This window comes from Ambystoma mexicanum, chromosome 7q (assembly GCF_040938575.1).
Source record: "Ambystoma mexicanum isolate Mex_15411 chromosome 7q, UKY_AmexF1_1, whole genome shotgun sequence".
NCBI classification, from domain to species: Eukaryota; Metazoa; Chordata; class Amphibia; order Caudata; family Ambystomatidae; genus Ambystoma; species Ambystoma mexicanum.
The window spans coordinates 21,328,012-21,350,286 of NC_090941.1; the positions used below are offsets into that span (position 1 = coordinate 21,328,012).

The 22,275-nt window shown below is 48.4% G+C and overlaps 1 protein-coding gene across 1 annotated transcript in view; it reads left to right on the plus strand.

The window, feature by feature from the left end:
* Positions 1-4,374: 4,374 nt before the first annotated feature.
* The window catches only part of TOMM70 (translocase of outer mitochondrial membrane 70), a 561,013-nt gene continuing 543,112 nt past the window's right edge, over positions 4,375-22,275 (plus strand). Inside the window, exon 1 of the mRNA XM_069639990.1 lies at positions 4,375-4,823. Within this exon, the coding sequence (XP_069496091.1) occupies positions 4,578-4,823 (246 nt within the window). The 5' untranslated portion in view covers positions 4,375-4,577. The remainder of the gene's footprint in view (positions 4,824-22,275) is intronic.

Below are 22,275 nucleotides of genomic sequence, written 5' to 3' on the forward strand. Positions count from 1 at the left end.
AAAAGAGAAATACAAGAAAAATGCTGATCAACATAGAAGTGAGACCCCACCATATCGAATCGGAGACCAGGTTTGGCTGGCTACAAGACATATACCTCTGAAAGGAACTCTGACTTTTAATCCTAGATATTTGGGATCTTACACCATTAAGGCCATTATCAACCCGGTGGCCGTCAAATTAGAATTACCCTCTAATATGCAGATTCATCCTGTCTTTCATGTTTCACTTCTAAAACCAGTTCAACCCGGGACAAGATTAACAAACCACCTGACCCCACCCTAATAGATGGAGAACCTGAATTTGAGGTAAAAAACATCCTGGACTCTAAATGGTTAAATCAAGACTTTTTTATTTAATCGACTGGAAGGGTTATGGACCACAAGAAAGGTCATGGGAACCTAGTGACCACGTTCATGCTCCTCGATTGGTGAAAAAATTCCATCGGGACTTCCCAGACAAGCCAGGGCCAAGGGGAAGAACAACCTTAGGAGGGGCCTTGGGGGGGAGTGCTGTCATGATGCCTACCCCCAGGCATCCGGATCGAGTCCATCAGCCCCAGGAGCAGGCATCCAGATACTCATTAAAACCCCCACAGCCCCGGCTGGGGGCTGTTTGGATTCAGTCCTGGCGCCATAGGCGCCAGGCTCATAGACTTTACTTACCTTATGCAGACCATGCTGCAAATGAGTCCAATCCAACGTGAGGCCTGGATGGGACTATTTTATTACAGGGACTATTTTTTACTCGGGTGTGATTCTGGGGAACCTCTTACCTGGGACTACTTTGCAGGCTATTTAAAACACGCCCGAACAGCAGCCCATGCTTCGCGTTATTCTGCATCCAGCAGCGTGACGCTCACTGTGTCTGCAAGTCAGCATCCAGTCTTCTGCCATGCCCGCCTCGAATCCGGAGCTCCTAGACAAAAGGAAAGAAAGGAGAAGAGGTTAGATCACGGATATTATTTAATTCCTTACCTGATTCCGGACCCAGCACATCTCCGAGCCTGGAAAGGACATTATTTCAGCACGCGTCGCATCGCCAGCAGCAGCGCCGCGTTATACTCACCAATCCACCGCATCTTTCGATTCGGCGCTGCCTCCATCATTTTCTTCATCGAAACCCAGCACCTGGGGGAAAACAAAAGGAATAACAAGGTGAGCCAAGAAAATCGACAAAGACAATCTCTTTGCCACCATAGGCTTACCTGCTTTAACACCGGAGGTATTATTCTTTAATTCACTGCATCTTCCTATGCCGCACCTATAAAGGGAGAGAAAACAGCAAGTTAAACTCATGCAACTTTTAACGGACAGTGTTTGGTAATACAGACTCTTACCTGAACGCCATCAGCTGCCTCCAGGCAATATTCTTTTGGACCCAGCTGCAACCTAACGAGGGAATGGAACAAGAGTGAACATTGGACATTTTGAACTCTTTGAACTTTATAGACACTGGAGTCAACATTCCTCTGGAACTTCTCCAGTACCTTCAACCCAGTGAAGTAACTGGTATCTACGCGCCAGTGCATGCCATGCAGGATGGAGAGCTCATAATTTAAAAACATAAGGTGAGGTTACCAAGAGGGGATATCGGAGGTGATTAGTGGGGAGAACGAGAACTGTTGGGGGGCCATCACTAAAGTCCACGAGTGGCTAAATCCCTTTCTCCACTTGCAGGAGAATACTTCTACGAGTCCAGCAGACAAGATTAGGCGGGCCAGTCCAGACTGTCATCTCTTCACTATGCATCACATTGGTGGAGACCGCAGCTGTCTGGGTCCGATCGACGCCCCTGTGGGACCCAGGTGAGCGTAACAAATAGTCCCCAGTTTAAAGGAAACAACTTCAAAGAGTTTCCTCAGTAGATGGGATACACCCCATCGGGGGATCACGGCACTCTGGTTGCAGGCCCACTGAGCGGTAGAACGTTTCATGGCTAATCTGAAACGGGCAGTGGGCATCTCAGATACCACACACAAGCCACTGGAGCAGGCAATCTATCAACTTCTACGTGATTACAGAAACATGCCCCACAGGAGCGTGTCCAGCAGGGCAATGTTTGGGTGCACTGTATGCACATGGTTGCCCCACACCCTGTGCCCAAATGTCCCAGACGACAGTGATGCGGAGTTGAGAGAGAGACGCTGAGGCCAAAACAAAAATGAAGGAGTTTGCGGATCGACGTTGCAGGGCCTGCTCTTCAGACTTTTGTGAGGGAGAAAGTGTACGACAACCACAAACGCATAAAGAGTTGCCACCTTTTGACCCTCAGCCTTTGATTTGATTTGAACATTTATACCTTGCTCCAGACAGACTTAAATGTATAAAGGCGCAGATGTTATAGAACCACAAAAGGGAAGCATGGACGACGAAAGTGCATGCACCCTCCTAAAACAGGCCAACTTCTATTTAAACAGGAAGGTTTTAAGTGCCTTCCAGAACTGGATCAATGTCTGGCAGGCCCTAATCTCCACAGGCAGCCTGTTCCACAGTCTGGGCCCGTAGATCCCAAACCTCCTGTCACCCCTGGAGACACACATTGTGCGCGGAACGCTCAGCAACGACTTGTCCCCTGAACGCAGCAGCCTTGACGGGTTGTGGCGACGGAATTTAGAACTGAGGTATTTCGGGGCCAGCCCATCTAAGCACTTAAAAATTAGGCAGGCCACTTTGAAGTTGATCCGGTCCTCTACCGCCAGCCAATGCAAGGTTCTGCGCAGGGTTTAAACTGATCCCTTATTGCAAGCCGGCCTACCAGCCTAACCGTGGCATTATGGGCCTTCTGCATCCTATACAGTTGCTTGGCAGGAATGCCCATCAGCAGAGTATTACAGTAGTCCAAATGGGTGTTAGTCATGGCTCCCACTACAGCTGCGTGATCTTCCACAGGTATAAATGGCAGCACATTCCAGAGCAGCCGCAATGGGTAATAAACTGCATTGACCTTAGCCCCCCTTCCCCAATGTGCTTCCCTTCCTAAATTATCCTGCCACACAGAGCCCAAATTCTTAATTTCTGTAGCGTATTTTAACTCCTCCCCGAGGATACTGTGGGTGGAGAATTCCTTCGCAGTCAAGACCCGCTGCCTGGGACCAAACAGGATGAGCTTGTTTTTTGCTGCATTAAATTGCAGCTGGTTATTGGCCATCCATTTGTTCATTTCTGTTAGACATTGATTGACTTTGGTGAAGGCGTCCTCCATGTTTACGATCTTGATGTAAATTTGAGTGTCATCAGGTATGAATGGTACCTCACCCTTTGACAGCCATACGGAAAACTGGATATCTGGTCACTGCAGTTTGCCCGGATAAGACCATTACAAGAAAATGTCCCGGGAGGATTGCTCGCCTCGGAAGCAAGACGACACGAAGCAACACAGGTTCAATCACTGGGTCCGCGCTTAAAAACATCTGGGTATTTAAGCGCGTTATAAATATGCAACTAAGACAAAAAAAAAACCTATTACGCAACTAAAAAACATAACAATTCCTGTAACAGCTCCAGGATGCCCGTGGGCTGTTTAAGCACTTTAAAAGTGCGAATAAATAAATAATGCATTCTTTTTCAGAAGGTTTAGTGTGGATACAAACAGAGAGGACACCTGGTCTCCAAGAGAGAGTGATGTGTCGGGTTATTCTGGTGATGAAGATGAGTCAACAGGTGAGGGACCTGCAAACTGAGCTGACCCTGAGAACGAGATGGTCCCAGCAACTATGGGGCAGCCATGTAGTCATACAGTGTCCCATGAGGTGGATTGAAGAAATGGGGTGGGGGGGGGGGGGGTGTTGTAATATTCTGGGCATCACGTAGTACGTAACAGGTTGGTCATGTGACCAGATGTGAGGAGGAAAAGTGGGTCTATTCAATAAAGTTAGTTGTTCCCTGCCCGCCTTTTGGTATAGTCTTCGTTAGCTATGCGCTGCGCACAGTCCTATGCTGGAGGCCCTTAGGCAGACGCAACAAGACCAATGAATGACACAGTGAAACGATTGCAGAGCCACAGTCCAGGGTTTTGAACCTCGTGTACAATCTTTCCGTCATTGCAACGACAATAGGGTGACCCAACTTAACCTGTTCCAGCTTTCTTTTGATTTTATACCAGAAATCCGGCATTCGGACTCGTGATCAAATCCCTTCTCATAGCTCTCAACTTTCTGTATCCCCATGGCGGGGGAAAACGTCCGATTTCATGTTGTTTTTGACGAATGAGTTCCCTGTGAAGTGTAGGGTTTTTTTTGCGGGTGAGTAAACAGTTAACAGGGCGGTGAAATTAGAGACATGTCCGTCTTATGGTAAATAACGTGAGCACCCAGACTTCTGGACAGTGACAGCAGCTTCGGCACCAGCAACGGACTCACGCGCGCCTACTGCCAGAGCATGCGCAGCTCACGGACATCTGAGCAGGAACATCATCTGACGTTCCACGAGAGATCGCTATTCAAAGAGCAGCGCGTGCGCAGCTTTACAGCAGGGAACACTATCTAAAAGGGGGCCCATTTCTTTGCAACACCTTTTCAAGTTCTTCCGGTGACCCCTGTCCTCTCCCTGGCTGTACTGCCGCACTGTCAGGCTAATTCATGGCTGCTTCCAAACCAGTAGAGCCCTCTCAGGGAGGCTCGCTGCCTCGCTGGCAGTTGGCTCTGGCTATCGGGGCACCGCTGGTGCTCGGTGCAGGTGCTCTTTACCTTTGGAGCCGACGCCGCGCTGGTAAGGGCGGCCGGGAGGGTGAGAGGAAAACCCCCGAAGGAAGGGCCAGCCCGGCACCTGCCGCCGGTGGCCATCAGGATGGGGGCAGCAGGACTCTGCAACAACCCGACGAGATGGTGAGAGGGGCACCTTAAATTCCGATGCCAAGTGCTAATGTGGCCATCTGCTTGTATGTTAATGCGTTTTCGTAGTGTTAGTTGCATTTTCAGCTTGTTCGTCCATTGGCTTAACTGTCTTAGTGTTGGATAAACAGACGATCCAGCTTTGAAGAGTAAAACACAAATGTGTCAATGGAGTTCGGGCAGAAAGATGAGAAATTGAGGGGAACGTGTGTTAGGGGTGGGAAGTCTAGGGGGCTAGAAGCGTTAATGGATGGGGTGGCAATGATATAGAAAGAAAGGAGGGGCTTGTAAGAAATGGAAGCAAGCGAAACGCCTTGGCAATGCTAATAATGTTGCTGTGTGTAGTTTATTGCATTTTACATTTAGCATAGCGGGGAGGAATGAGGAATGATTGCAGCAAGGGAGGGAGTGTAGGGCAGCACCAGGGGCGTGGGGGAAGAACATAGAATCAATGGCAACAGTAACAGAATAAAAAAGTATCAATAAAAGCTGGGCCAGCAACAGAACACAGGAGTACTGTACAACATTTGACGAAAGGAGTGAACGTGCAATTGGGGAGGAAGAGTGATCGCACAAAAGAGGGGGGAAGGATTGACATCGTAGGGGGTGGGGGGTGACTGGGCAAGGATGGAAGGAGCAACAGCGCATGTGGGAAAAGAAGCAACAGTGCAAGTCGGGAGTACATCTGTTGGTTTAGGAAAAGGACGGGAACCCCGTCTGTGTTGACGATGGATTCCAATAGTTGTCACCAGTTGTCACGAGCAAATTAGTCCACTCTTAATACTTGGTTATATGTGTAGTGTAGATTTTAATTGGCATTCCAATAGTTGTCACGAGCAAATTAGTCTTAATACTTGGTTATATGTGTAGTGTAGATTTTAATTGGCATAGAGTTGCCACAGTCTTTGTGGCACATGTAGTGCCAATCACAATGAGAACGCTGACACATGTTTCGACCAGAAGGTCTTCATCAAGGCGGAATGGGTACTGAAGATTTATATTCCTTGGTTAAGGAGGCTGGGTAGCAACTGTGGCCATCAGGGCCTCTAGAAACAAGATGAGCGGTTACAGCGATCTTTCAATGACTACAAGTTTAACCAAGTAGTAAGACTAATTTGCTCGTGCTAGACACACTACCTCATCTGGTGACAACTATTGGAATCCAGCGCCAACACAGACAGGGTTCCCGTCCTTTTCCTATATCACCATACAGGACGTTTGGAACATTGTCTTGCAGGAACCCTGGATTTGGCAGCAGGACGCACTATAGAACACGGAACAAGATCAGTGCAGGGATCCAATTTTCCCTTAATGCTCTTACCACTACCTCCCTTACATCTGTTGGTTGTATTCACAATGCATATCAAGGTTATTCGTGAGTCTGTGATGCTATTTGTAATTTATATCCCTCCAACAGATAAGAATCGTTGATCATCCTATATAACGCACTTTCGTAAGGCAGATAAAACCATGGGATTTGAGTTCTGTATTGCATTATATTTTTGAGGTGCAGTACCACTGAGAACATACAGGGGTCCTCTTATGAAATACTGGGGCCTCTGGCATTTTATATATTTTTTGGAGCAGTGGTGTACCACTGACAACATGCAGAGGTCCTCTCAGATTTGTTATGAGGACATCTGTATGTTGTCGGAGGTACTGCATCTCTACAAAAACTAAGCAATGGCAATTGTTTTGGCGTTTGTTTTCATTGCATTTTACATTTAGCATGGAGATGAGGAATGAAGCCACAGGGAGAAAGGAATGATAATATGGGAGCGAATGAAGGGCAGTGTACTGGAGAGGTGAGGGGTGCCGTGTGGCGGGAGAAATAATGACAAAACGAAGGGGAATAAAATATTGTCATCAATTGAATGTGGCACATCGTAACTGGAAAAACAAGCTTTGACAAAGCCAACAATTATAGCTTGTGTATAAGTATTAGGCATTTGCCATGCACTGCTATTAGGTGCACAGGTACCCGCACCATTTTGCAGCTGCTGCCATCAATGGCCAGTTAATACCAGTACAGCAGTGCCATTCCCATGCCTACACAAAGCCCACACTGTTGGCATTGCTAATGCTTGTTTACAAGTGCGTTTTCTACATGAAAGGTGTCTCACGTTTTGGTGCATTGGGGATGTACATTAATAGTCTAAAAAAACATGGTAAATTGTTGGAACCTGACGCCAACATCACACCATCCAGCTTATAGCGATTTTTGAGATCCCGCAGAAAACAGCAAAAACTGAGGTTTTTGCAAAAATTTAGTTTATTAAAAAAACAAAGACAGGAGTCGTGCTGCCAAAACCTTTTTTGATACAAGTAATTCAATGCACAAGCACATCTCGTCACGCGCCTCAAAAAGTTGCCCAATCAACAAAGGACATCAGAATGGGTGCATCTTATATGCACCCATTCAGATGGCCTTTTTCACCTCTTTACAGATTTGCGCAAAGCAAGGGTCATTTCTGCGCATTTAAGAGCATATCCCTAATTTACAAACAGGAGGCGCAGAAAACCAAGGCAACCACATGCACCTGCTTTGAATAGGCATGGTGGAGGGGAGTGCCAGATGCATGACCTGGTCTCCCCTGACCCGGTCATGCAACTTTACATTTTTTTAGTGAAATTTTACAGTGATGGGCCCCTTTAATGGCCCATCACAGTGATGGCCTGCTAGTCTGTTGAACATACTGGCTGGAGAGCACTTCCAACACCAATATATTCAAAGCTGTGGCCAGCTCTTCGTTTGGGCTACAGCTCAGCCCAGTGGAAAAGCGCAGGTCACCCTTGAGAATAAGGTGGCCTGCCTATCTAAAAATGGCATATCCTTTGCTTTATTTTTAGATGCCCTATTTTTGGATTTGGGCCAAAAATGTATACTCCAAAAAATAAATATTCACAAAATGAGAGGCAAAGGAGACGGAGGGGGGTGATGGGTCAGATGGGGAGCGATGGGTAAGAAAGCAGAGGGCGAGCAGTGGGTCAGAGGGGGAAGCTGTGGGCAAGAGAGCAGAGGGGAAGTAGTGGGGTGGTGGGCCAGAACGCAGAGGGAATGTGGGCTACAGTTGGAGGGGTGGGCCAGAAATCAGAAAGAGGCAATGAGCTGCAGATTGGGAGACAGGCTAAAGGAAGAGTGCAATATAATGTGAGAAAGGATGCAAGATGCAGAAGTAGCAAGAATGTATGAAGGACTGAATACTGCAGGCGGAATTGGAGAGTATAAGGTGCAAGTACGATTTGGAGTGTGGCAGGGACTGGGGAGTTCAAATTGTGACTTGGCAGTGTGACGGCAAATGAGTATGTGCATGACTGAGAGTGAGAGGTTTGACAGTAACTTGTGATGGGGAAATTGGTACGTGTAAAGGGGTTGGTGAGAGGTATTTGAGTGTTTGGAGAACATAGAAGGGGAATATTTCCACCATCATAACGGATAATGATCAATATATTTAATATGAAATAGGCATGCACATTAAACCAAAAAGGTAGCGCAAAGGAAACTCTGTCAAGCCACTGACATCTGGGACTCTTCCTATTAAATTGAGAAAAAAGGTACAAATGATGACCACCTGGATCTCTTGTAGTGCCGCACAGTGCTCTTTTCAGCAATGTGCCAATCTTTCACCCGGCAATCAATGCAAAAACGTGCTGGAAAATGCAACAAAAAAGTTTGTGCTGCAAAATGTACCATTTCATGACGCAATATCCTGGAGGCAGGCCTGCAGATAAGGTTCATACCAGGCCTTTTTACACATTAAATTCTTGTGAATACGACAGCTTTATTTTCCTGTGTACATTTACGCACAAGTTTAGAGCAGAGTGCAGTGAAAATGTCAGGTTACTTGACAGAAAACAGATGGCTTCTTTTGATTTTTATCTACCTGGATGTAATTGCAAGCCATGGAGAAAATTGTCTGGAATAGAATTGTTATTCTCTGAAGACTTTCAAAAAAAGAAACTGCACACTGATACAAGGAATGGTTTCTTTACATTCAGCTTCTGCTTTGTTGTGTGTAGATGCTCATGGAGCAAACAGAAACAATGTGCATATTTATTTTCCTAGGATTGTACTCCTTTCGTAGTATGTCACTTTTGTGGAGGGGCTGGATCTGGTAGTAAATGCAGCAAAATCAGCGGTGATGGCCTGCTGAAAGGGGAGAATGACGATCAATTTTTTTTTTTAAATTTATTTTTATTGACAACATACACGACAGGGTGGGCCTACTGGCCTATTCCACCCGCAATAGATGCAAGAAAAAATCACATTGTCGGAAACATTTTCTGGTTAACTCCCAACCCCCCTTCCCCCCCTCCCGATCCCTCCCCCCAAACAATTGTTACGCCAACTTTAGGGAAAATGCAACTATATTTAGCATAGGGAAGAACACTTGCATAGCGCTGCGATAGAGAAAAGTGATCCTTGAGACAGTGGGGTAAGGCCATGTGGTGATTGGGCCAGGGCAAGACCAACCCTCTGAGGGGCGTGGGGACCAGCGCATAGCAACCATTGGTTTAAACTTTTGTTCCATCGCCCCTCTACAATCGCATAGTAATACAATCATCGTGCAGCAGCACTGCCGTCCACTCTTGGACAAAATCAGACATAGTATTGTTTGCTATTGCCGAGAGTTTTTCGTAGCTGAAAATCACTCTGAGCTTGCAGAGCCATTCCTCTTTGGAGGGGGCCAGGACACTTTTCCATTTTTGCGCAAGCGCCAGTCTCCCTGCCCGCAACATGGCGCATATGACCTTGGGGAAGGCATTCACCTCCGACTCCGGCATGGGGGAGCCCAGTAGGATTTCCAGCGGGTGCAAAGATGGACCATAACCCTCGATATCTTTGATCCAGTTTAGGAGCTCCGTCCAGTATACCTGTATGGACGGGCAACTCCACCACATATGAAACCAGGTTCCCCGTTGATGGCATCCCCTGGGGCAGAGGGAGGAAACATCCCGGTACATTCTAGACAATAGCGCCGGGGGGCGATGCCATGAATGGAGGATTTAAAAGTTATGTTCCATAGCTGCTGTGTATAGGGAGCCTGTGAAAATGCACTTGAAAACCGCCCTCCAGGTGTGATCCTCTATTGGCATCCCCATCCTCTCTTCCCATATGCGCTTGAAGGGTTGTCTGCCTTCTAGGTCGGCTATAATCAGCACACTATAAAACTTAGATAGCGAACCTTTGCGAGATTTACTTTTGGCCAGAATTAGTTCGAGTGGGGTGAGGGGGCGACTAAGCTGATCGGACCACCGCGGTTGGGTAAGTATCCCTTTCAGCCGCAGGAATTCAAAAACCGTGGGGGGCCTGTCCACCAGAGCCTCTGTCAAGCTGTCGTATTCAATGAAGCCCTCTTCTCGTGTAAGCTGGGAGACTCTTTCCAGTCCCATGTCAGACCATGCCTGGGTGTCCCGAAAGCCCCTCATATCCAGATCAATGGGCGGGCCCCAGAGAGATGACAGAGGCGAAGGCCATGTAGATATCAAATTATTAGCTTTGCTGGGTTTCCACAGTGACCAAAGGACTGCTAAAGTAGGATGTGTTTTGAGTTGTGGGGGGAGTGACCTGGGAGGGGCCCAGAGATAGTCCCTGACCTTCCTCGGATGTGCGTGGGTGTCTTCGACATACGTCCAGAATGTACGCATGTCGTCCCACATGTGCTCCAACATCACCCTGAGCTGAGCTGCTTTATAATAGAGCCTAAAATCGGGGAGACCGAAGCCACCATGGGACTTTGGGAGGGTCAGAGTGGAAGTTTTAACCCTGGGCCTTTTGCCGTTCCAAATGAAGCGAGGGACACGAGACTGGAGCACCTCGAAAAAGGCCTCAGGTATCACGACAGGGAGAGCTGAGAAGAGATAGAGAAGGCGAGGTAAAATGTTCATCTTAACCGAGACCATGCGTCCAAGCCAGGAGAGCGTGAGGGGGGCCCATCTTTTGAGATCGCTACTGACCTGGGCGAGGATTCCAGGGAAATTCCATTGGTATAGATGAGACAGATCTCTGGGGATGGTGATGCCCAGATACCTTGTGGATGTTCGCTCGATTCTAACCCCTTGAATGTCGGTTTTGTTCTCAATATCTTGTTCCCCTGGGCCCATTGGCATAATACTTGATTTGGATGCGTTTATTCTCAGCCCTGAAAAGGAGCCGAAAAGGTTTATGAGATCAAACAGCCTCGGTAGGGATTTGTGAATGCTGGTCAGATAGCCCAGTATGTCGTCCGCGAACAGGGAGAGCTTAAACTCGCACTCACCACATCGTATACCCCTAATCTCCGGGTCGTTCCTAACCGCTATAGCCAGGGGCTCCATGGCCAGGGCATATAGGAGAGGTGACGGGGGACAGCCTTGCCGGGTGCCTCGGGAAAGGGAAAAGGGTTCGGATGTGCCCCCATTAACTGATACTCTCGCCGAGGGCGAGTTATATAGAGCTGCGACCCACCTACAGAAATTATCTCCCAATCCCATTTTCCTAAGAACCTTGATCATGTAGGGCCATTCGACCCGGTCGAAGGCTTTTTCAGAGTCGAGTGAAAGGAGGTATCCCTCCACTCCCTGTTCGGTAGCCTCATGCATAAGGTCGAGGGTTTTTCTGATGTTATCCGACCCCTGGCGCCCCGGGATAAAGCCCACTTGATCTCCATGTACTAGGGTGGGGAGGAATTTTGCCAGTCTGTTCGCCAGGAGTTTCGCCAGTATTTTAACGTCAGTGTTTAGGAGCGATATGGGGCGATATGACTGGCATAGGGCTGGGTCTTTGCCGTCTTTCGGTAGGACCACTATTAAGGCTGACATCATTGTGGGAGGGAGGGACCCTTGATTTAGTGCACAGTTAAACAGCTTGGCCAGGAAGGGGGCGAGTGTGGATCTATAGGTCTTATAAAATTTGACTGAGAAGCCGTCGTCCCCCGGGGCCGTGCCACTTTTTAAGGAGGAGATAGTATCAATTACCTCTTCCGGGGAAATGGGGATTTCCAGAGTGTCGGCCTTGTCTGGTAGCAGGCCGGGACAGGGAGGGAATCCAGGAACCTATAAACTTCTATCCCATCCCCCTTGTATTCTGAGCAGTATAATTTTTCATAGTATAGCCTGAATTGTTCCGCTATTTTGGAGTCCCTTGCGGTCGAGTTACCGTCCACAGAGCGGATTGAGTTCACTCACCTGCTGTTCCTAAGTTCGCGGAGTCTCCAGGCCAGTATCTTGTCGGCCTTTTCCCCTTTTTCCATATATTTTTGTTTCAGAAACGAGAGCTTCCTTTCCGTTTGCCCTACCTGGAGGTGAGCCAATCTAGTGCGCAGCTTCTGCAATTCCTCCCACTGCCCAGGGAACATCTGTGTTTTCAGTTTACCACCCAGTTGTATGGCCTCTATTTTGGTTTTCAGGTCTTTCTCTTCCCGGTCCCTCTCTTTTTTTCCCCGCCCCAATGCCAATTAGGGTACCTCTGATGGTTGCTTTAAATGCCTCCCATACTCCCATAGTGCCTACCTCCCCGTTGTCGTTCAGGGAGAAATAATCTTCTATGGCTGTAAGAAGGGTTTGGCGCGTATCCTTGTCATGTAGTAGGAGGTCGTTACAACTCCATCGGGAGCTGGCTACAGGAGTAGGGGGGAGGCCGATACCAATCTTCACCATGTCATGGTCCGTCCAGGGGACGATTTCCACCCCAGCGCTGGTGATCTCACCCTGCATTGCTGAATCTACCAAAATGTAGTCTATACGCGAGAAGGCATCGTGAGGCTTAGAGTAAAAAGTGTAGTCGGGGTTCAGACCTTTCTTGGGTGTACTCGTGTCACACAACCCCAATTCCCCATTCACTGCCTGGAAGGTTGATGCCAATTTTTTGTGGAGGCGGATGTTGGGGCAAGGATTCACAGATTTTCTGTCCCTTTCGGGGCAGAGCACCATATTAAAGTCCCCTCCCACCAGGAGGGTCCCCTCCGCAAATGACATTATTGTCCCCTTCATGCTTTCCCAGAAGACGTCCTGCGCCTCATTCGGGGCGTAAATTCAAACCAGGGTGAACAGGCGTCCCCGCACATCCCCTTTTACCATGAGATACCGACCCTCGGGGTCGGCCTGTGCCACCTTAAATCCAAAGTGAGCCCCGGGGGACACCAGCAGAGCTACTCCCCTCTTCTTGGACTGGGTAGAGGCTGAGAATACCTGATCTATATTTTTAGCTTTAAGCTTGGGCTCCTTCCCCCGAACCCAGTGGGTCTCTTGCACAAAGAGAAATTGTAGTTTCGTCCTCGTAAATTCCCGCATGAGCAGTGACCTCTTGGTGGGTGAGTTGAGCCCCCGAACATTCAGAGACCCCACTGACAAAGATTGGAGTGAATCATCCATTAGGATGCGTTGTGAAGCACATAACTCCAATTTCAAGGATGCAAGCGTCATTACTCCCTCTATGTTTCAGCACCTCGCTGAGGGTTAGGAACAGCCCCCACGGTGTGATCAAGACCCCAAACTTTGGCGTATTATAACAAATTCCCCAACATCCCCTCTTCTCTCCCCCCACCCCCCTCCCCCCAGATCGCCTGGTTGTATTGAGGCATCGTCTCAAAGTCACACAACCGGCCAACCATGTCTCCCCCCTCCGGGCTCGTTACCTCATTATAAAAGCCCATTCGAGCCCCCCCCGCCCCTGCGGGCTTGATGCAAGAATTTGAAATGTAACAACATCCCCCCTTTGCAACGTCGAGTGGAGAAAGATTTCATCAGATTCTAGTAGTTTGTTTCAGCTATTCTGAGGGTCCGGCGACGCTGGTGCCACTCTCCTGAATTTCCTTTGGCCTCGTACTCTGCGCCTCTCCTTTGGGGCGTTGATCTTTTTAGGGCCCTTCGGGGTGCGCTCATGATCGCGGTCTCCCGGTTCAAAATCCGAGTTATCTAGGAGTTTGCCTGTCACTCGTTGGATGTCGTCTTCGGTGATCAGGGTATACTTATATCCCTCATGCTCGAAAGAAAGTGAAAAAGGATACCCCCACCTGTATCGGACTCCCTTGGCTTGGAGCATTTTCGTCAGAGGGGAACAAAGACGGCGTCTCGCCAGAGTGAAGGCCGACAAATCTTGGTATACTGAGATCTGGGCCCCATCACATTCCACCGGGCCCTTCTTGCGAGCTAGTTCGAGGATCCTGCTTTTCTCAGAGAAGTAGTGGAAGCGAACTAAGACGGATCTGGGGCCTCTGGAGGCTGCCCCTGCTCTGTGGGCCCTGTCGATGGTGGGTTCGTTAGTGTTAGTTCTGTCAAAAAGCACTCTCGCCACCGCGTTGACTGCCTTGACAATGTCAGCCTGGGTTTCCCCGTCCTGTTCCGGGAAGCCCAGAAAACGTAGGTTGCAGCGCCTTTCTCTGTTTTCCAAGTCATCCATTTTCAATGAGCATTTTTCTTCTCTTCTCTCAAGTTCAGACAGGCGCATGTCAAATTGCGATTCGAGAATGTCATTCGAAGGTGTGTTGTTCTCCAGTGACTGCACCCTGTCTTCTATGTTTTCAACCTTTTTGTCTAGGGTGTCCAGCCTAAGGGTGATGTCTGCGCGGAATCCTCTAATTTCATCCAACAGGGCCGCCATTCCCCTGGAGACCGAGATTGCGTCTGCCGCTTCTTGCTGCGTTTGGGCGGCCATTTCAGGGGTTGTTTGGGGCTCAAGGGACGGGCGCCGAAACCTCTGCAGTGTTTCCCTCCAGGTCATAGGCCTTCCCTGGACACTCTTGCTCCCCGGTGTCTGCCCCCAAATGATTGTGGCCACCGGGGCCTGCTTGTCTCCTTTGCGTCCCAGGGGGAGCGGGGGCCCTTGGTAGCTCTGCGGCCAGGGGCTGGGAGGAGGTTGTGGGGGGGCTGGAGCCCCAGGCAGATCACTTGTCGTGGGCGGGGGATCCACTTCCACAGGTTCTCCCAGTTTTTTTTTTTTTTTTTTTCCACCGTTGTGTTGGGGGCCGTGAGTTTTATTGCCCCCTGTGGGTGCCCAGCCCCGGGGTGGGTCTCCTTACCTCGGGGGGGCCTCTCCCACGCCACTCGTGTTCGCCCCGCGCGGGCTTCGCCAGAATCTGCGCAATCCTGGGGAGCCTCTCCCTCGCTGACACCCCGCTGGGGGGGTTCCTCGTCCTGGTGCGGCCCCTCCTTCTCCCGCTCCTCGGTCCACCTCCTGGGCCGTTCCGTTGCCGCGAGCCGCCGTCGGTTCTCGGCAGGATCCCTCGGCCTCGGACGCCTGGGCCTTTGCGAGGCCTCTCTGGGCCCGGGCTCGCAGTTGTTTTCCGCGGAGCCGCAGGGCCGCAGGAGGGAGGGGTTTCGCGCCCTCGGGGTCCGCTGGCTCGCAGCTCCGGCTCTGCTCCACTCCTGGGTCTCAGGTTTGGGCCAGGGGTGCCCGGCACCTTCGTACAGGGGCGGGGGGTGTCGGTGTCTCGCTCCGGGGGTGTCGGGGGGGGGGGGGGGGGGGCTCGGGTCCCTCGATCAGCGCCCTGGTGGGGAGACGAGCGGAGATGCTTCAACACATCTCAGCGCCCCCTGGTGGATCATGACGATCAATTTTAGGACTGTGCATTGCATGAACACTGTTATCCCCAGGGTCTACTCTTTCGACTACTTGGTGTTCAGATTCTCTGCAAATGTTGGTGCAACGGCCCACATATATAAGCAGTTCAAGCATGCGTTGCTTTGGGTTTCAAGGGCTATGTCTGTTTAAAGCCAAATCTATTCCCCCATTGCTGCAGTTCTATAAGGGAAAGGCCGCATCAGGGGCTAGATTTGGAATGTAACTGCGGGGTCACTCCAATGTTGGTGCGGTCCAGACTCTGGAGAACCAATTCCTCAAGAACTTGCTGGGGTTACCTGCTTCAGCCCCAAATTTCGGAGTACACCTGAAGCTGGGCTGCATACTAATTGAGGATACAATTTCCTTGCAACCAGTATTACATTGGCTCAGGTTATGGGGTAACGGTAAAGCTTCATTAACACACAAATATCTTTCTGTTGGACAAGGATCCAGGAGATACGATCCCATGGCTGCTCCATATTAAGAAACAGATGAGAGGGATTAATATTATGAATATTATGCACTTTTACTCTCCGAGCAGTATACGCTCCTGGAGAGAGTTAAATCGATGGACGGTATGTCTGTTTTGAATCTGGGAGATTGGACAGAGAAAGCGCAGAAACCATGAAACCTGAATCGTGGCCTGATGACCATAATGTCTCTGGGTGTTGAGCGTTATTTGCTCTGGGCAGAATTCCCTGTTGACTGTGTCCTTATATCTACAGCAAGGTTTAACTGCATCCACCTAAGGGCTGTGGTGGCAGCATGGTGGGGGGGAGGGTGAGAGTACAGATCTTGTCCGGTATCTGATGCTCCTTATGAGGACCCAACACAACTGAGCTTTTTATTTTAATTTTATTTTTTTGCCTGGTTTACGCACTAGCCAGAAGGCGGCTCATAAGACCCCTAATGTAGGTACAAGGCTTTGTACAGTATTGGCCTGCGCTAATATATTTGTTGTGGGTGGACTCTCCATGTGTGGGCTGGTCCCTACGCCTGGGCCGGTCGCTACGCCTGGGCCTTGCCCTACTGACCCGTCCCCCTTGTCGGCCTTGACTCCTCCATCTACTACTGTATCTTTGGCCTTCTTGCCACCCTCATAGGGGAGGTGGGGGTACCACTGTCCCATGTGCCCCCACAGAAGGCCTTTAAGGATGGCAAGCTACTCCACATTTCCAACCCTAACACTTGCTCTGCTGGTAAACACCCAACCAATATCTGCGACCTCCTTGAACTCGTGGATCTTGATGTACTTGCCATCACTGAGACATGGTCCAAGAACTGCTCTGTCACAAGCTTTGAGACATTCCTCCCTGAAGGCTACTAAATTATTTCTGCGCCATGCTAAAGAAGGCAGGTGGTGGAGTAGCACTGATCTTCCCTGAATGGATATGTCTATTATCCCTATTCAGGCCTACTCCTCCTTTGAGTGCCTAGTCTGCAGGCTCTCGCTCTCTCCTAAATTTTCTCTCTTCATGGCCACCTTCTAGCGGCCTCCTGGACAGCTCACTCTTCCTTTCGTAATCGGCCAACCTAGCCTCTTCTCTCCTCCTCCTCTTAACTCCTCCTGGGTGAACTCAGCATCCACCTCGACTCTCCTGACTTGTCACGACCATCCACAACCTATGCGTTTCTACCCTGTGGCTCCACTCGCACTGCGTGCCACACATTGAATGCTCGCATCCCACTTTCCATCCCTCTCACTACCTCTCTCTCTTGGACTGACTGCCCTTTTCTATCAACTCACCTGAAGCTCTCCGGTCCTCGGCAGCAACTCACCCGGCACATCCACTCGGCTTCAAGGTCTCCAGACCAATGAAAAAAGTGACAGTGGCTGCCTTTGCCTCCACCTACTCTACTCCTCCCATCCTGACACAACCCTCACTATCCTTAATTTCTCCAACACTATTGATATTCTTGCCCCTGTCATGAGGGTCCGACTGAAGCCTACCAAAAAGTGCAACTCTTGGCCTGGCTGCACTTAAACGCAAGTGCAAGGCAGCTGAGCGGAAATGCAATTCGTCTGGTCGACTATCTGACAAACTGGCCTGCAGCCTCCTTCAAAGGCAATATCGACTCTGCACTCGCTCCAAGAAAAGAGTCTTTGTTCAAGCCTGCAGCTCCGTGGCATCAAACAACATGGCCAAACTTTTCAAAGTCTGCAAGGAACTGCCCCCTCCTGCTGCAGCCACCTCCTGTCACTCCCACCTAGGACCTCTGCTCTGTCCTGGCAGCACACTTCACCACAAAAACCCAAGACATCCTCTTCCCCCACACCACAGCACACACCAACACCTGTCCTTCTGTTGGCCCCACCTCCACTTCCACTCTCCTTTCTCTCGCCCGTCACACCTGATGAGGTCGCCAGACAAGTCTGGTCTATGAACACCTCATCCAAGCAAGTTGACCCATGCCTTTCCAAAATCAAGGACAACATTGACTCCCTCGCACCAGCCTTGGCCGAACTTTGCAACCTCTCATTTTCCACTGGAGTTTTTCCAACTGCTCTCAAGCACTCCCTTGTGCACCCTCTTCTCAAGAAACCCTCTGCTGACGCTTCCTTTTCCGTCAAACTACCACCCGATCTCTCTCACTCCTTTCCTGGGCAAACTCCTGGAGAAGCTGGATATCTCTCAGCTAAACCTCCACACTGAATCAATCTGTTGTTTCCACGACCATCAGTCTGGCTTTAGAGCATCCAGAGGCATGAAAACTGCTCTTCTGAACACCCGTGAAGACCTGCTCTCAAATCTTGACACTAACGCTCCCTCTGCCCTCATTCTCCTTGATCTCTCCTCTGCCTTTGACACGGTTAACCACAACATTCTGCTCTCACGGCTTCGTGACACTTTGGGAATCACAGGTCATCCTCTGGCTTGGTTAACTTCTTTTCTCTCCAACCGCCCATCCCAGGTCGAACTTGCTGCCTTTCTCTCGACTATCACCCTCTCAATCTGCGGCATTCCCCAGGGTTCTAACCTATCCTCCTGGTTCTTCAACGTCTACATGGCTACCCTTGCACATGAGATTGCTACTTTCACCTCTAATTTCCAGTGTTATGCGAATGACGGTATCCAGTTAAAATGTCAAACATTTTTTCGAATGCAAAAATGTCGAAAAAAGAATGGCGACATTTTTTTATTTTATTTGTTTTTGGTTTAGCTAGTAAAAATAAATAGTAAATAAAAAAAAAAACAGGGTTTGTGGGGGGGGGGGGGGGAACCCCCATTTAAAAAAAAAAATCCTAATTTTTTTCTCTCGACATTATGGCATTCGCAAAAATATGTAATTCAACATATTCACTAAAAACTGCGGATGACACACAACTATCCTTCAGGCTACCCTCAGCTGCCTCCTCCCTCATACCTGACTGTCCGCTATTCAGTCATGTTGTGCTGCAGATGACCTTTGTCTCTCAATGCCAGTAAAACGGAGATTGTTCGCATTGGGACACCTGCTTCCGCTTTCTCCCTCTCACTCTGGCTGCCCTCCCTTGGCCCCGTGCTGACCCCCACCTGTGCGGCCAAAAACCTTGGGGTCATCTTCGACTCCACTCTCTACTTCTCCTCTCAGTCTAATCATTAACTACACCTCCTTGCAGGCACTCTACCTTTTCTCACTTCCCCAGCAGCTCACTGTCTCCAGAGCCCAGTTCTCTCCAGGCTGGACTACTGCAACAGCCTCTTCCTCAACCTCCCTGCGCCCTCTGCAACTCATCCAGGAAAGAACCGCAAGATGTATCCTTGCCCTCAAGCCCAGTGACTGCATCTCTCTGTCTCTGAAATCCCTTTGCTGGTTCCTTGTGGCTGCAAGGATCAAATTCAAGACCCTCTGCATTGTCCACAAGGCTTTCTGGGGCCTGGGGCCTGGGACCTACTTACCTTCAAAGTTGCCTTCCTAAATACTGTCCCTCTCGAGCCCTCCCCTCATCTAACGCCAACCTTCTGTGAATGAGCCGGTTCTCCAAGCAGATATTTGGAGCGAGATCCCTTTACTCAGCAGATGCCTCCCTCTGGAACAGCCTCCCTGCCACCCTCTGTCTTGAGCTAAGTTCCAGAAACTCTTCAAGACCTTCCTCTTCTCCTCTTCCTTCTCTCACCCTACCCTGCTAACCTAGCTCTCTGCTCTTCTCTCCCTCCTTTCCACAGAGCTTGCTCACTGGCCGCCTGGTGTACCTCCAGAGTCTCACAGGTCCCAGGCATCCATACCAGTCCTTTCTGCACTTGCCTCAGGGCCCTCCAGAGCCCCCCCACTGCACTTGTAATAACACCTTGAGAGCTTTTCTCTTAGCACTTCACCATTCTCTACCGACTGGGTGCACTTGGTCCCCTGCCCCTCCCTTGCCCTTTTCGCACTTGCATGATCTGTATATAGCCCTGCCTGAAGATCGTTCTGTCTGTTGGCCCTTGTCTTCACCCCTTAAAGTGCACTTGGAAAAAAAATCGCAGAATCGGTGTCAGGCCTATTTGCTGTATCTAAACTGTTAAATGTATCTTATTCACTTAACCTGCCTGTGCAGACTATCGCCTCATAAATCCAATGGCTTTGAGCGGCTGTGATTTCCCCCCCCACCCTCCCCGTGTTCCCACCCTCCTTGAGCGCTTTGAAACACTTGGCTGTATATAGGCGCTATATAAATAAATATTACCATACCAACATTACCATATCTGAAAACAGCATTGCACCAAAGGAAACATTCGAGTATATTGCCCTGAATTGAGCTCACATACACCACACAATGAATTGTACGTGTAATCCTTTTTAGCTGCTATCTTTTGCTGTGGTTTTTATGAATACATGTCTTTTATTGAGTTTTAATTGTCAGATAATTGTTTTTTGCACTGTTTTTATGGATTGTTCACGCATATCCGAAATTAACATGATGATTGTATAAGTCAATGGACTACATTACTATGAATGGTCAGTTGCAGCATAGTCTTTGCTCAAGGGTGAGTGATTCTCATTACACGAATCACTGGTTTTCTAGCCTCTCAAATCTTCAAGACCTGACTCTCCAGGAAGTGCAGGCGCTGTTTAAAAACAAACAAACGAGTTACATTTGTAATTGAAATGGAAACTCAGCAAAACCTGTACCTGTGATAATCCAGATGGGTATTTAAATTTATGTAGCGCTTCATGCATGGTTCGTCCAACATCTAGGTACTCTGATTATTATACATCAGTCAATACTCAGTGTACCGACTGCTGAAGGATGTTGGCCAATAAGATATCTGAGCCTGTTGAGCGCTCGTTGCTGCAATCTGTGCGTCATTTGCAGCTTGCATGTTTGAATCCCAGCAAGGCCAACTCAGCCTTTCTTTCTTTTGAGGTCGATAAAGGAGTGCTGACTTCCGTTTGGTGATAAATAAGTTCTATGTACAGCGCTTTGCCAAAAGTGCTATATAATTAACCATTTGACCATGATATTAGGTATAGAATTTAGCATGGATTCCTTGTCTCAGTGCACTGTTGTATCAGAACATTGGCATAACATTAGGTAGTAACAGCTCCAGGATATGAGGACTTTCATTAAACGTCAAAAGATAATTCTGCTATCTGACCTGAAAACGCACAATACAATTCATGTTTGCTTTACTATGTAATTGGCTAGGTTTTTGTGTTTTCAACATTTAAATATATACAGGAGAGATCAAATGGCCAGAGCTTAAAGAAATAATGAAAGGTGTATTTTGTCACAATGCAGAAAGCTGCCGCATGGTAATGATTTCCATACAGTTTTTGCACACGTTGGCTGGATGTCACATACATTTGACTCTCTTGCAATCACATTTATTCTTAAAGCTTAAAAATTGGGAGTGAAATACTCCCACTTCAAAATCTTATCTGGAGCACTGCATGGAGGGTCTGTTTAATGCAGAAAACATGGTAAAAACGACTCTGGCAGCCGGGCAGGGTTGAGACATAGATTCAATGTTAAGTAAGCGAGTGAGCGGGGCTCCTCAACATATGAGGCGTGTCTGTGTGCAGCACTTACTTAGCCCATGAGTCCAACTGAAAAGCTATAAAACCTTCTTTGTTAGGAAGTTGCTGATGTGGAGGAACCGTGATGAAAGGCAGTGAGGTGATCACACTTCTCTCCACCACAAGTTTATTCTGTCTACCTGATTGCTATTAACAAGCAATTGTCCTTCCTTCTACTTTAGTATGGTTACTGCAGCTATTTTCCAGTTCGCTTAGTGGAGTTTAAAACACCTGTTCCAGGGATCAATTTTTGTGCAGCTAAATGCCCCTTTCCACCAAACCCCCTTGCATATTTGAGATCCCCCTTAGTCGTCCTCTTTGAATGGCTGTCTCCTTCCAGTTCACATTTTTCTACAGTTAAATTGTGTCGTAGACCACCCCTTTCAATGGTTGCGATCCTCATTCCAGATCTTACATTCATATGGCTGAGACATCCTCTTCCGTTTACCCTTCTAGACTGTGAAGAGAGGTGCAGATCCAGATATGGTGGTATAGTAAAAGAAGAACTTAAGCAAGAGCAAAATACTGTGACTTGTTAATGCTACAGTCGCACAATCGCAATCGTGTATTACTTATTCTTATGTATTTTATTAAAGAACGTAAGTAAACTTTAAAAAAAAAAATGATTATATGGTAAATCACCAGTTTGACTTGGGCTGTTATACACAGGCAATGGATGAGCAACTGCAAACTATGAAACCACTTGCACGAGTGAACTCTTGACATCCTTTATGGTCATTATTACTGAAACAAAAAACATACACACAGCTCGGCTCTGGGCTGCTTTTGATTTCTCAATAAAAAATACCACCTTTTGTGGTATTCTGAATCTTGTTTCAGTTGCAAAACTGTAACACTGTAAAGTGTAAATTAACCACTTAAAACCTGGATAGGTAAAATAAAACTAATACATATAAACCAACA